At 33.6% G+C, this 15,082-nt stretch overlaps 1 protein-coding gene across 3 annotated transcripts in view; it reads left to right on the top strand.

The window, feature by feature from the left end:
* Window positions 1-15,082, top strand: part of TMEM232 (transmembrane protein 232) — a 201,265-nt gene that overhangs the window by 92,999 nt on the left and 93,184 nt on the right. For all 3 annotated transcript variants that reach the window (XM_077757168.1, XM_077757166.1, XM_077757167.1), the window contains exon 12: window positions 44-222. In XM_077757168.1, the coding sequence (XP_077613294.1) occupies window positions 44-222 (179 nt within the window). The remainder of the gene's footprint in view (window positions 1-43; window positions 223-15,082) is intronic.

Here is a 15,082-nt window from a genome sequence, read left to right as displayed (position 1 = left end):
GAATAAAATGATGCCTTCCCAAAGAATATATCTTTTTCAACAGGTGATCAAGTCATATGGATTGGATACTATGGCTTAGTGTATAACCTGGTGAAAATGTCATGGGAACTTCAGGGAGATGATGGGCAGGATGGATTTAGAAACAAAATATGGCAAACACTGCAGAAAACAAAGGAGCATGAGAAAGACAGTCGAATCCATAATGCAGTTACCATCGCTCAGGTAAGATAAAAGCCAAGGCAATACATTGGTACCTCCATTGTCAAGAAGCATTTGTCCTTTCTCTCTAAGGAAAAGAAAATGTCCATATTCAGTAAGTGTGAGTGACTCTCAGCTGGGAAAACCATTTTTAAAATTGAATACTGATCTATGTTTAGTTAAAGATAGGAGTGTTGGTACTCTCCTGACTAAGAAGCTTGAAGAGAGGAGGTGATTTAGGGGAAGAGTAACTGTTCTGCCTTGGGTTTGTGTTTGTGAGACATTTTAAGTACACTGACCATGCATTCCGGTTTGCCCAGGTTAGCCTGGCCTATGCCCAATTTTCTAGCTTTCTTATTACTAGTGAATGAATTCACTCTCAAAAGTGTCTCAGTTTGGATAATAAGTTATTTTTAGTTATCTTCTTTGTAAGTTTTTCTTTCCAGCATTAGATAATATAAATTGCAAATCTGGATTCACTAACACTAGTCTTTTTTTAAAGTTAAAAATGTATTTTACAAATTCTTGGATTTTCTAGTTCTATTTGAGTGACTACATAATTTTTTTTCACATTCAAAGAAAATCATTATGAAATTAGCTATCCATTCTTCATGAAATGCAAATGTGATTTTCCAGTGATGCTTTATCCATATGGTATCCTATGATATTTTTAAACTTCCACCAGTTTTTCATTTTCTATGTCTTATTTTGAGCTAGGTTAATTTGTTTATTATCCTAAAGTATACTCTCCCCCCCTCCCCCCATCATCGAAAGTTTCTGGTTCTTTCTAGGTTTTACAGATGCAATTATCTAAACACTCTTAATATCTTGTTTTCTAATAATAATTTGGGATTTGAATTAATGTTAACAAATTAGAAGAAAAAATAATGAATTCACTCTGCCTAATTGATTGTCAAAGTGTATGGGTGGTCATTATTGCAACACAGAGTATCTGCCCTCTAGATTCTTAGTAGAAAACAAAATTCCTTGCTTTTTAAACATAAATGTGATTTGGAGTAAGAATCTTTATGGAGGACTATCTAAAAATATGCATTCCCTTTCTCTAGATTTCTAATATTTTTTCATATAGAAAGACAGTCAAGAACTGCCCACTAGAAGAACTACATTGTTTAGGATCCCATGGGCTTGCTTTTATGCAACCATGCTTCAGTTTTATCCTTGATTGTGGACAGAACTTAGAAAGAAAAATTTAAAAATAATCACTATTGGATGTATTATAGTGATAACCACTGTATCATCCAGTATCCTCATTGCTGAGATTTACGGAATAAATACTCCTTTGTTTCTTGTGCTGTCTGAACTTTATTACTATTTTGTATAAGCTGCTCAATAGAGTTTAAAAAAATGAGAGTCAAATTTGGGCTAGTTTCAAAATAGAAATAGAGGGCAACATGTAGTCATCTCACCCAGTCTTATTATTTTGTCTTTGTTTTTTCATTTTCCATGAATTTTCAATTATTCATATTATTCTGGGGTTTTGTATCTATTTTTATATGCCACTTCACATCTCAAATGGATTCTTTTTTTAATGTCTTTCTTTAATTTATTTCTGAGAGAGAGAGAGAGAGACAGCATGAACAGGGAAGGGTCAGAGAGGGAGGGAGATACAGAATCTGAAACAGACTTCAGGCTCTGAGCTAGCTGTCAGCACAGAGCCCGATGTGGGGCTCAAACTCATGAACCGTGAGATCATGACCTGAGCCGAAGTTGGACGCTTAACCAACTGAGGCACCCAGGTGTTCCAAATGGATTCTATATTGTAACCAAATAAGCCAATTCAAATTTGTCATTTCTATAATTAGAATTCTATTTACATGCCTGCTAATAGGGCCAATCATTTGGTATAGGATAGTCTTTCATCTTCAAAATTTTACTAAATATCTATGGATAATTGCGTTTGACATTCATAAGTCGGTTAATCGGACATAGCAAATATTTTTTATTTGCTAGGTTTGAGGAAAGATGTTTACTCAAGCAGTCAGCTCTGAGAATAAAAGAACAAACAAAAGCATAACCACTAGATGTGCTAATTAGTTTTTAATGTTTAGTGAGTAGACTTCTAAGGGATACTTTCATTCATTTTAAATAGTAAATGTGTGGGAAAGCAAGTTTTCTTCACGGGAAAATCTAAATTAGAAATTTCTAAAGGGAATTATATTAATTTAGGTATAGTACATATTTAGCATAAGAAATACATTTAATTTGCAATATATAGATTAACTAAAATGTACAATTCCCTCTAGATCTATATTATGTAAAAGTTAGGTAGAGAGAGAGACATGTGGATTATTGAATAACAACATATATGATTTATGGTTATAAATACTAGGTGTCTACTCAGTGTCTTTGAAATATCAATTTAGTTTGAATTCCCTTATTTAATATTAAGATACTACAAGTATATACACTAAGAAATTTATATAAAAATTTTTACCAAATTCAGTAAAAATATGAAATAAATATGTACATATTGGGTCCTAAATTTATTTTGCCATGCTGAATTCTATGGAAGACACAAGGAAGTCCAAAAACTTACATTTATATAATAATTTTTACTGTCTTGTTCAGAAGACAGAAGATTCCAAATATGGAATATTATACGTACGGCTAGTCCCATCAAAGTTCATGGTACACAAGGGAGTTCAGATGTTTGGTTTCTATTTTTTTTCTTATATTAATAAGGAATGCATTATGGTCACCTTTAAGTAGTACTTGAGCTGGAAACTTAAATGATGAGCTACTTTAAATGACTCAGGGGAGCTTCATCAAAGAATGAAAATCTTTTAGATAAGGAAATGTCATGAGCCAAGAGGAAACAAGAACACCATGTAAGAAAAAGCCATTGGTTTACTTGCCTAGTTGGAGAAAAAGTTTTGGATTGGGCAGTAGTAGGCACTGTATTTGAAAGGTATGTTTGGGTTACCAAGCTAAAGTCTTAGAGACTTAGAAATGGTTTCATAAAAATAGGAATGCTAAGTAAAACAATTAGTTTTGGGAGAAAATTGTTCCTACTGAATTTTGATAGGTGAGTAATTTATGTTGGGTAAAATAATGTATACAATTTCTTATATCTTTTTAAAATAATGAATTCTTGCTTAGAACTTTTGGTACATTGTTAGAGTAATTGTCCTCAATTTATTCAAGACTACTTACATTTACATCCTTGACACGATTCCTTCTATACTCAAAGTTTTGGCTTGACCACATGACTTGATTTAGAAAATAAGGCAATACCAATGTTATACAAATGGAAATTTCATTTATTTATTAAATTTTTTTTCAATGTTTATTTATTTTTGAGAGACAGAGACAGAGTGTGAGCAGGGGAGGGACAGAGAGAGAGAGAGAGAGAGAGAGAGAGAGAGAGAATCCAAAGCAGGCTCTAGGCTCTGTGAACCCACGAACCGTGAGCTCATGATCTGAGCCTAAGTCAGATGCTTAGCCAACTAAGACACCCAGGTGCCCCCAAATGGAAATTTTAAAAAACACTTATGTACTGGGGCCTGCCCTCTCGTTCTCTTAGAATGCTGTAACTGCCATGTGAGTAAACCCAGGTTACCCATTTGGAAAATGAGAGACAGCATGGTACAGAGATTAGTCTTCCTAACTGATCCAGTGCCCCCTCCCAAGACTAGCCAGTTCCTAACTGACCAAACAGCTGACTACAGACACACGAATGAGTCCAGCTAAGACCAGAAGAACAATTCTTCTATCTCCACCTTAATTTGTTGACCTGTGGAACCGGGGGCTAAATAAATAGCTATGCTAAACCTCAAAGTTTTGGTGTGATTTTTTTGCATAGTAAGAGCTTTCTGAGAGTTGCATAAATGTGATTTTAGTCTGCTAAATTGTTCAATGTAAATTTTGCTTTTTTCTTTCATATTTATAAGTTTTTAAAGGCACTGGTAATAGATTTGTTGTTTTAAAAGGCACATGTTAATAGGCATGTACTGTGTGCCATGTGCCAAGCACTTTACATTCATTAATTATGTAATCCTCATACAAACCACGCGATATTTGTATTTTCATGCTCTTAATTTTACACATGAGGAAATTGACACTTTAAGGAGGTTAAAACTTTTTGAGAGGTGAAGTAACTTGCTCATGGATACTGTGGTAAATTACATTGCTTGGCTTTTCTAATGTTGAAGAGTCATTGCATTCCTGGAATAAAAACACTTGATTTAATAAGCTTTTTAATATTATTCTATTTGCTTTGATAATATTTTGCTTAACATTTTGCATCCATGTTAATAGGTGCCAACTATTCTATAATTTTATTCCTTCAATGCTTTCTTATAAGGTTTTGTATCAAAGTTATACTGGATTTATAGAATGAATTGGGAAGTGTTTATCTTTTTTTTCCAATCTTCTGGAAGGATTTTGTAATATGTCATTTCTTCCTTAAAAATTCTGTAATATTTAGAATGAAGTCATTTCATCATGGATATTCATAGAAAGGTTTTAATTGTAGAATAATTTTTTATAGTTATATACCTTCCTATACTTTAATTTTTCTTGCATCAGTTTTTTTTTAGGAAAAAAATTTCATCTGCATTTTAAAAGATTTCTAAAGGTTTTCACATTATCTTTCTGTGATATCTTAAGGTCATTAGGATATGACATGATATTCTCTCGTTCATTCTTTACCCTTGTTATTTTTGCTTTTGTTCTCTTTTTAATCTATCATGCAAAGGGTTTAATCAACTTCTTTGTCTTTTAAAAAGCAACTTTTGATTTCTTGATATTGATGCTCTATATTATGTTTTCTCTAATTTCTTTAATATTTGATATTAGATATATATTTTCTTCTGCTAATTTCCTTGCATTTAATGTGTTGCTCCTTTTCCAAGATTATTGAACTGTATTTGCCACTGACTTGCATTTTTCAAATATATGATTGTAATACTATTAGTTTCCCTCTTCATGTTAATTTAGATGTATCCTGAAAGTTGTGATAAATAATATTTTAATTATCATCCAATTAAAAAGAGTTTCTAATTTCTACTATTATTTCTGTTGAGAGCCATAGATTATTCAGGTTCATCACTTAATGTTCAGATGTAGAGAGATTTTGCTGTTATGCTTAGGATTTTGATTTTTGTTGAATTCTATTATACCCAGCGACAATGCTCTTATTATTATAAATTGTTCTTTATAATGAACCTTCTTTTTGGTTATAAAAATAATCATAATGGCTTTCTTTTATCAGGGGTCTTTTGATTAGTTTTTACGTATCTATTTTCATCTTTTTGTTTCAAGCTCTCTGAATCCTTATATCTTTAGCGCTTTGGAAGAGCAGTATATATCTATATATTTAACCTGAAGATTATGGTTTTTACATTTGAGCCTTATTCTATTTACATTTAATATTATTACATTACAATATAGCTATGTTTATTACGACATATTGTTATTTGCCATTCTATTTGTACTTCCTTTCCTTTTTTAGATCCCATTTTGTGCCTTTTTGGGGACGATTTTTTAATGTATTACTTCATCCTACCCCCTTCATTTCTCTGGTGGGGTTATACCTTTTACTTGTTACCCAAGATGTGACAAAGTGAATCCTTGTGTTATTGAAGTCTAATATAAAAAATTTAATATGTTCCTAGACCTTAAAACAGCCTTAAAATATTTTAACTCCATTTATTTCTCTTTATTTATATATATCTTCCTGTTGAACATTTTCTTTGTGTGTGTGTGTGGGAGGGGTGTCGTTTGTGTGTATATACGTGTAGGTTTATAGATATCCATATATTATTAATATTTTTTATAATCAGTATTCTTTAGATTTACCCACGTATTTACATGTTTCTTTTCTTACTCTTCCTTCTTGAATTTCTGGCCTTCTCAACAGGATTGTTTTTCTTCTGCCCAAAGAAAATCGTTTCATATTCTTTTAATAAGTGTCTCTTATTGGCTAATTCTGTCAATTTTTCTTTACTTAAAAAGGTTTTTATTGAATTTAATTTTGAAGGATAGTTTTATTGGCTAAGAATTCTAGGTTGGTATTAGGTATGACATAAAGTTAAGTTTCTAATCAACTGCTCTGTTTATTTTCCCAGGCAGTGGTTTTCCTTGCATCAGTTTTATGACTTTGGTCATAAAGGTTTTTTTTTTTTTCTTCAGTTTATTATTAGCTGGTATTTTTCTAAAGTCATATTGCATATTACCATGTCTCTAGTAGGTTTCAAGAACAATAATATCTAAACTAACTCCTTTAAATTCCCCACAAGTAATTATGACCAAGTAAAAGTGATTAGCATCTGTGCAGTTCTCAGTTTTTCTCTCCGCAGCCTCTGTGTTCTGTTCTCGAGTTACTCCTGTGTGATCTTATCTCCTAAATTTCACAACTGATATCCCTGCCCTTTTATACTTATTTTTTCTGAAAAAAAATTCATATTTATTTCAGATTTTAAAAACTGCCTTCTTAAGGAAGTTAATTGTGATACTGTAAAATAAGTTAAAAAACTCAACTTCTCATATCTGAATAAGACAAGAAAATGATTTCAAAAGAGTGCACACATTGGGTCTATAGGTGTAATGTGTTACAGCAGATAGCTTGAATTTATTAATATTGTGCTTTCTTGTCTGGAATAATCTGAATACTTTCTATATAACTTATTTTTGCAAGTGTGTTTAATTTTACAGAAGATGAACATGGTAAAATCACGGTTTCCTTTTCTTTCTTTTTTGACACTGCATTGGGAACACTTATTTACAGTAATAAAACTACAAAGGTTATTAATGACTGAACACTTTTAGTTTTCCTTAATAGCTTACTAATTCCCCAATTCCACTGAACCACTTACATTATTAGCCTGTGACTCCTTTTTGGGTAAAAAGTTCTATGGTATAAAATGGGCAGAAACTTTCTTTTACAAGTCATAAAAAAACTGTCAGTTTTTAGGTTCTCCCTCACTGCTCAATGTGGATAGAGAACATATTTTTAAAAACACCTATGAAGGCTTGTGTTTCAGATGCTTCTTTTTAAAACAAATTTTTAAAATGTTTATTTATTTTTGAGAGAGAGAGACAGAGACAGAGCATGAGCAGGGGACGGTGGAGAGAGAGGGAGACATAGAATCTGAAACAGGCTCCAGGCTCTGAGCTACCAGCACAGAGCATGATGCAGGGCTCGAACCCACGAACTGCAAGATAATGACCTAAGCGAAGTGAGACGCTTAACTGACTGGGCCATCGAGTTGCCCCTCAGATACTTCTATCTAAAATAAAATATGTTTTCCACTTTTATATCAGTTAATGCAAATAACTACGTTTATAGCACAACCTTTGTTTATTCTTTCCTTCCTAACACCTTGTTGCCAGAATCTTTCCTCATGTAAGGTAATCATTGTATTACCTACACAGAGTGAAACATAGCCGTAATTATAAACTATCATTCATTATAGTCAGAAAGATTTATTTTCAGAAGGATTGAATATGCCTCAACGTTAGTGGAATTAAGTAGAAATTTTCTCATTTTATACTTTAAAAATAAATATGCAATTTATATGACATACTATTGAAGTTAATGAATAAAATTTTGTACTTAATACCTCAACTTCTCTGCATCCCTGGTAAAACTTTTACTAACTATATTATGTACTCTCATGTCTTACATGTTTTTAAATCCATAATAGCATTCTAACATCTATAATTCTTGTTCTATCTATTCATGAAATCTGATGCTTAATGGAGGTTAGAGGAGAGGTGAAATATTTAATAGCATATTTGAAATGAAAAATGATTCTAAATAGATCCTTAAACATGAGCCCTTCATCTGACAAATTCAGTATAAACCCAACTGTTGCCTGAGTATTTGGAAAGAAATAAAAAACTGCCATATACTCACAGCGGCATAATAAACAAATGTTAATTGATGTGCTTTGTTTGAAATACTTCCAGGGAGACTTGCAATGAGCAAGACTCTTCTGTATAGGCAATTCGACAGCATATGCTGGCACATGTAGGAAAAGTCATCATGTATAAATGGTTTCTGCCATCTGGTATATGACCTAAAATATCAAAAAGAAATATGTACAGCTAAAATGAATATGTGACTTTATTAAGAGGACCTTTGACTCATCAGGTAACATATTTTGTGGTTAATATTTCATGGTGAGGTCTTTAAACTAAAATTGATTTTTATTCTTAATGATATTCCCATACTCCTAATGTACTCAACAAAGCAGCAAAATAGAACAAACAACACTATTAGTCTCTTCTCTCTCAGTACCTACCTCTCTCCTCCTCCACATATGGCTCTTCTTTTGACATAAATAGGAAGTCTGAGTGTGGAAAGGGAGATGTATTTTTAGAAGAGTACAGTCTCTTTAAATACTTATCATTACAATTTTAATGTAACAGATACATTGTTTTAAGAGACAAAAAATATTTGTAGAACTTACAGTTAACCAAACACTGTGCTAAGTATCTTATACATATTAACTAGTCTACACCCCATAACTCTCCCACCACCACAATGATCCACCCAGATGGGAGCATCCGAATCTAAACATGATTAAAATAAGTGGCTGGTGGTGGATGCTTCTATGAGTAAACTTAATCCCAAGCCTCTGCTTTTTCCACTCTGTTGTGTCCTGTTTCTCCAAAATTAAATATAAACAAGGCACTAAATAAAAAGAAGAATTTTTTTTACATCAGACACTGCTAGTAAATGTATTCAATTTTTGTGTTTCCACTTTATAATAACACTGTAAAGGGAGTAGTATCATCTTCCCATTTTAGAAACAAGGAAGCCATCTCAGAGACAGTTTGTGCAAGATCCCACAACTGGAAAGAGGGATATTCCCATCTTCATTCTTTTCTTTACTACATCATCCCTTCTCAGACTTCAAGATATATAGGAGGAGAACCTGACATTCTGTACCTATTACATGCTCCCAGGCAGTGACGGATAATGATGGTCCAAGGACCACCATTTTAATACGTTATAACTACTAATAGTAGTTACTCATGCCCTTCTCCCTTGTGAGATTTTATAACTTCCGTAGGAAATAATCTTTTGAAACTACCAATGAGTCATTTCTTTTTTTTTTTAATTTTTTTTAATGTTTTATTTATTTCTAGGAGAGAGAGAGAGAGACAGCGTGAGCAGGGGAGGGTCAGAGAGAGAGGGAGTCACAGACTGAAACAGGCTCCAGGCTCTGAGCTGGCAGTCAGCACAGAGCCCGACGCGGGGCCCGAACCCACGAACCGCGAGATCATGACCTAAGCGAAAGTCGGACGCTTAACCGACTAAGCCACCCAGGTGCCCCACCAATGAGTCATTTCTATTTAAAATATGAAATTTGAAGAAAAAACTGCCATTTTTTCCTGCAAATTAGTTAAATATTTCCATATTACTTAAGGACACATGGAGACACAAAAGAGAGAGACAGCAATAGAACAGGATTTGCTATAAACTCTAATGCAATGGCTAACATCCTATTTCTTTCTCTTTTATTCTCTCATGTCAAGCAGAATGTAAGCTAGCTTACTTTTTGATGTGTTTGTTACATTTCCCTAATCATGGATAGAAAATGAAGAACTCTGGAGAGGCTTGCTTATCTATCTATCTATCTATCTATCTATCTATCTTTCTATTTATTTTGCATTGCTACTACATCATGATTACTTAAATTACAAATTTCCCTTTGTGCTGATTTATCTATCTTCTTGGATGATTTGTTTGTTTGTTTTTACCATGATTTGTTTGTTTGTTTGTTTTTACCACCATTATGACCAATATAAGACAAAATGGTAGGCATCTGCCCCTACACATGGCTAGAACATGTGTGTGAAAGAAATACTCTTCAAGTACATCACCTTTCCAATTTTAATACTAGATCAGTAAAATTAACATAGATATTCCAAAATTGCCATTTGTTTGTTAGTAAAAAATTTCATTTCAACAATACAACAAAGAAAATCCTGAATTTTAAAGCCTACGTGGACATTGCTAAAAAGTACAGACATTTGATAAAAATGTATGTAATGTATAAATGATGTTAACAGATGGAGTTTGAGGTAATGTTTGCTGGTAGGTAAGTAGTAGTAAATTGCAAGTTTGGAATCTATTGTAAGGAATGGTCATTAATATTTTGTGTTAGCCTACTTCTAAGAAGTATAGGTATGTATTTCTGCATAGCTGGCATTTAAGTTTCTGGATTACAACATTAGGATAATGGCTTTAAGGGAAGGAAGACTCTTAAAAAGAGATAACAATGGTAGTAAAACCATGATTCTATTTCACAGATTTGCTAATGTAAAAGTGACAATATAATAAAATTGTTTTCAGCCTGGCAGAGATTGTATCAAATCTTCTCTGGGGTGAAGTGCAAAGGCTGGCGGTTTAGTGCTCTGTCCCTGGGAATTCTAAAAGAAACAAATACTTGTTGAATTTCCCACTGCCTACTAAGTTAGCCCTCACAAAACTCAGAGAGTAGTTACTATTATCTCCATATCACATATGAAAAACAAGTCAGAACTAAACACAGAGTCCTAGAGGGGTAACATTTCCCAACATTTGCATTCTTTAACAAGTGGAAAAGTCAGGCCTGACTTCAGATCTAATTGCGAAGCCCCTATTATTTCCTGGTACTTCCTGCAGGAAAAGAAACAGAATCTTTTTAAAGATAAAGCAAATAGACATTTGACTGATATTTGAGACTATATTTTCATTAGTTGAATACCTTGAACGTCAGTGGGGGAGAGAAGTTTACCTAGGCTTTCGATCAGTGAACCATATGAGAGATGTGGACATGACTTCATTTTGCTTCATGAAAGCAGAGCATCTGGATCTACAAGTGACCTGTTCTGGGAGGGGAGAAATCAAGGAGTAGTCAAATGAGACATGATAGAAAAATAACATCAACATTCCGTAATGCAGGATAATGTTATATCTGGAAACAATGTGTTTTACCAGAAAAATACTAAAAATTATTTTTGTTGGTTCATTCATTTACTCACACATTTATTTATCCATCCCTCTTAGTAATGGAAAAGCTCATAGTAATATAGTTACACAATACTACTTATTATTATTGATTTCGATGTTACTTTTCTTATAAAAAAAATTGAGCCAGGGAGATTAAGCAGAATACAATGAATTGTAACTGACCGCCTTGCCTGAGCCCACCCCAGCTGGAGGGTCTCATGCGCCTGGTATCCGATGAGGTGTGCAGCACGTGGTGTAAGAGGGGAACCTGGGAAGAGCTTTGGTAGCCAGGCTCAGACTGGGGCTGCTGTTTCTGGCGCTGCTCCCACCCATGCAGATTTATTCGCAGCAAGCAGCTGTTGTAATGCTTTTGCGTAACTCCTCCCAGAATAACCTGGCTGCCTCAAATCTAGCTAATTCCACCACCAAGATAAGTAGCAATGCTCTGCGGGCAACACTTAGTCCCTTAATTAAGTGCTCTGCACGCAGTAGCCAGTCTCTTCATGATTTCGTTCTCCTATCTACTCGTAGGAGACTCAAGCCAAGAAACATTTATACTGTAGTCCTCCTTTATCAGCAGTTTTGCTTTCAAAGGTTTTAGTTACCTGTGGTCAGCCATGGTCAGGAAGCAGACGATCCATCTGACCAAGTGTCCAAAGATCTAGTAGTAAACTTAATGCTAAGTCACAACGCCTGCGTCATTCATGTCCCATCTCATCACACAGGCATTTTAACATGTTATATCATCATAGGAAGAAGGGTGAGTACAAGATAATACGATACTTGGAAGACAGAGACCACATTAACTTACCTTTTATTATAGATTGTTGTCATAAGTGTTCTATTTTATTGTTGTTAATCTCTTGATGTGCCTAATTTATAAATTAATCTTTAGTGTAGGTATGTATGTATAGGGAAAAACTCAGTATACATAGGATTTAGTACTATCATGGTTTCAGGGATCCACCGAAGGTTTTGGAACGCTTTCCTGATTGATAAAGGAGGTCTTCTGTGCTTCCCCATTTTCTAGATCCAACCCAGATAAAAACAGGTCTTCAATGAATCTGCTAATTCCATATCTTATTTTAGTGACACAGAAAATGTTAACGATCCCAAAATTGAATGGTTGGAAGAGTATGTCAAGCGTTTGACTAAATGATGAATCCCAGTATTAAATCTGCTGGATGTCAAGCATAAGATGAAAGGAAACAGCATTCTAAATTAGTGAAGAGATGATTTTCTTAAATGTTGTTTAAGAAGTATCGACACACTGGGGTGTCTGGGTGGCTCAGTTGGTTAAGTGCCAGACACTTGCTTTCTTTTCAGGTCATGTTCTCATGGTTTGGTTCATAAGTTCCAGACAGTGTGGAGCCTGCTTGAGGCACTCTCTCTCTCTCTCTTTCTCTCTCAAAATAAACTTTTTGTTTAAATATAGATACATAAAGACCTACCTAAGAAAATGAGAATAGATTTTATCTTACCTAGAGATAAAGCATGAGACGTGGAAAAGAGATTTCAGGTTTCATTTGATTCATTGAGGCCATAAAATAGGTAATACAAAAAGCTACTATGATTCTCTTTATATGTATATTGGAAGATACTTCCAGGTGTTACTGTAATTCCTTAATACGTGTCAGGTGTTCTAATTTAAGGCCAGTGTGCTCTAGATAAAGCTTACATTGTTAAACTATCACTGTTCACTTGAGAACTGAACACTTTGTTTTGAGGCTTTGGATTTGACATTGCATTTGACTTTTTAATATAGTAATTGACATGTACCAGGGCAATGATGGATTGAATCTACCCCAAGTCCAAGCATAAGGAGTAATTTTTGCTTGTATATTTACTTATCACCTGTTCCTATTCAACAAAAGTGCCAGGTGCATTTACTCAAATGATTCTAAAAAGTACATTGACCTCAACTAATTTCAAATTTCTTTTTCTTTCTGCATATGTTGAATACTTTTTACAATAAAAAGTATGATCTGTTTTGAAGGTAAAATTGACAAGTCTTGAAGTTAAAAAGGTAAAGATGTGAAGGAACCAAAACTGTAAATCAAGTATTTGGAAAGTGAAGACTGGAAACTTACTTACAGTAAATTCATAAGAATTTTTGTACTCTTTTAGTACATACTTGTAAGAGAAACTCTATGAACCAGCCTCATTTGGATCACTTCGTGTTATCAGTCAATATTTTTAGATAGTTAAAACCTGGTCCTGAGCCTAAAGCGGGCTGAATTGTGGAAAGTAAATCTTTCACAGCTGCCTCAAGGCACAGAAACCTTTTTAAAAATAGATATTCCTTAAAGTCTTTTGCTCACATGGTCACACACTAATGCTTACATGTTCCGATATCTAATAGCTCCACAGTAGTCTTGATAGCTAAAGTCAATTTTTTTTAATCTTGAGAAATCTACCCTGGAACCCTATATTCAACAGAGCTCAAGCTACTGAGTGTGTGCCTGAACATTACATTTTGTTTCATACCTGATTGCTGTGTTTATGTACTTAGGCTTTTATTCACGATTACTTCTCATGTTATGGAATTGATTTGTATTGGACACAAACTGTAAATAAAAGGAAATAGCTAAAAAAATGTGGTATTATAGTTGGCTTTTAACAGATGAACCTGTCGTCTTTGAGACATTAATTTCCTCAAAGTCAGAAAGCTATGAAGTGTCCTAGACACAGTGTCACTTCTTGTTTCAAACTGATGCTCCTTCTACGATTTCAGCCTAGTTAGTAATCAAGATCTACAACAACTGAGAGTAGTATGAATATAATTATTTGCTCACCCTGGATACTATAAACATATGTCTTTTGATTTTTACTCTTTACCATTCTCCAGAGCTTTTACAGGAATCCCTATTTATTTCTTGCCTTTTGCTGTTTTCTTCACTGCTTTAACCCTTTGTTTTTCAGTTTTACCATGAGATTGTTCTCATTTTTCCCCCACTATAATTTTGTCTAAGTAATGCAATAGGCAGTCTTCAAACAGTAATGTGATTGAGCCAAACTGATCTTGGAATCTTAGGGTTAAAGTTAGATGTTCATATGCAGAAAAATATTTTCTGTTCCTTAAGTTTCTAACAGTACCAATAGCCATGTAAAATGAATCCTGAGTGACTGGTAGTAAACTGCCTGAAGATGGATAATATGGAATAAAAAACATAAAAATTTTAATGAAAGGAGGTGACATCCAATTTATTTGTAAGAAAGAATTCCTAACATGAACATATTGTGAACATTAAAAAAAAGTAACACATGAGATTTTGAAAGTTACATCTTCATTTATTATTACCAATTCTAGCCAAGGAAAATATGCCTCTAGCCATTTCAAGAGATGTTGTAATAAAAGTCAGTCACAGACAGTATTGAACATAAATTGGAAATTTGAGCAAATAGTTCTTTCATGACTAAAAATTGCTTAAATATTGTGGAATTTTTGTGTTAGATCTTTTTTAAATATTAGAACTTACTAAACTTAATTTAAATCTAAATCCTTGAACATCTTCAAAATGAGCTAAATACAAAGACCTTTTGTTTGTAACACAAATTTTGTTCAATAAACATTTTCTGTTAGTTTCAAAGAAAGTTTAGATTATGTACAAATGAAATTCTGATTTAATAAAACTTCAACTGCTTACCTTAAAAAAATGTTTAGTTATTTATTTTGAGAGCAGGGCAGGGGCAGAGAGAGAGGGGGAGAGAGAGAATCCCAAGTAGGTTCCACCCTGTCAGCACAGAGCCTGATGTGGGATTCAAACTCCCCAACCATGAGATCATGACCTGAGCTGAAATCCAGTTAGTTGCTTAACCGTCTGAGACACTCAGTCACCCTAGATTGCTTAATTTCTTCTTTTTTTAAAAAAATTTAAAAAAATATTTTATTTATTTCTGAGAGACAGCATGAACAGG

This window comes from Crocuta crocuta, unplaced genomic scaffold (assembly GCF_008692635.1).
Source record: "Crocuta crocuta isolate KB4526 unplaced genomic scaffold, BGI_CrCroc_1.0 scaffold131, whole genome shotgun sequence".
Lineage (NCBI taxonomy): Eukaryota > Metazoa > Chordata > Mammalia > Carnivora > Hyaenidae > Crocuta > Crocuta crocuta.
The sequence above is the reverse complement of the archived record's forward strand: the minus strand, read 5'-3'. Positions and strand labels throughout refer to the sequence as shown.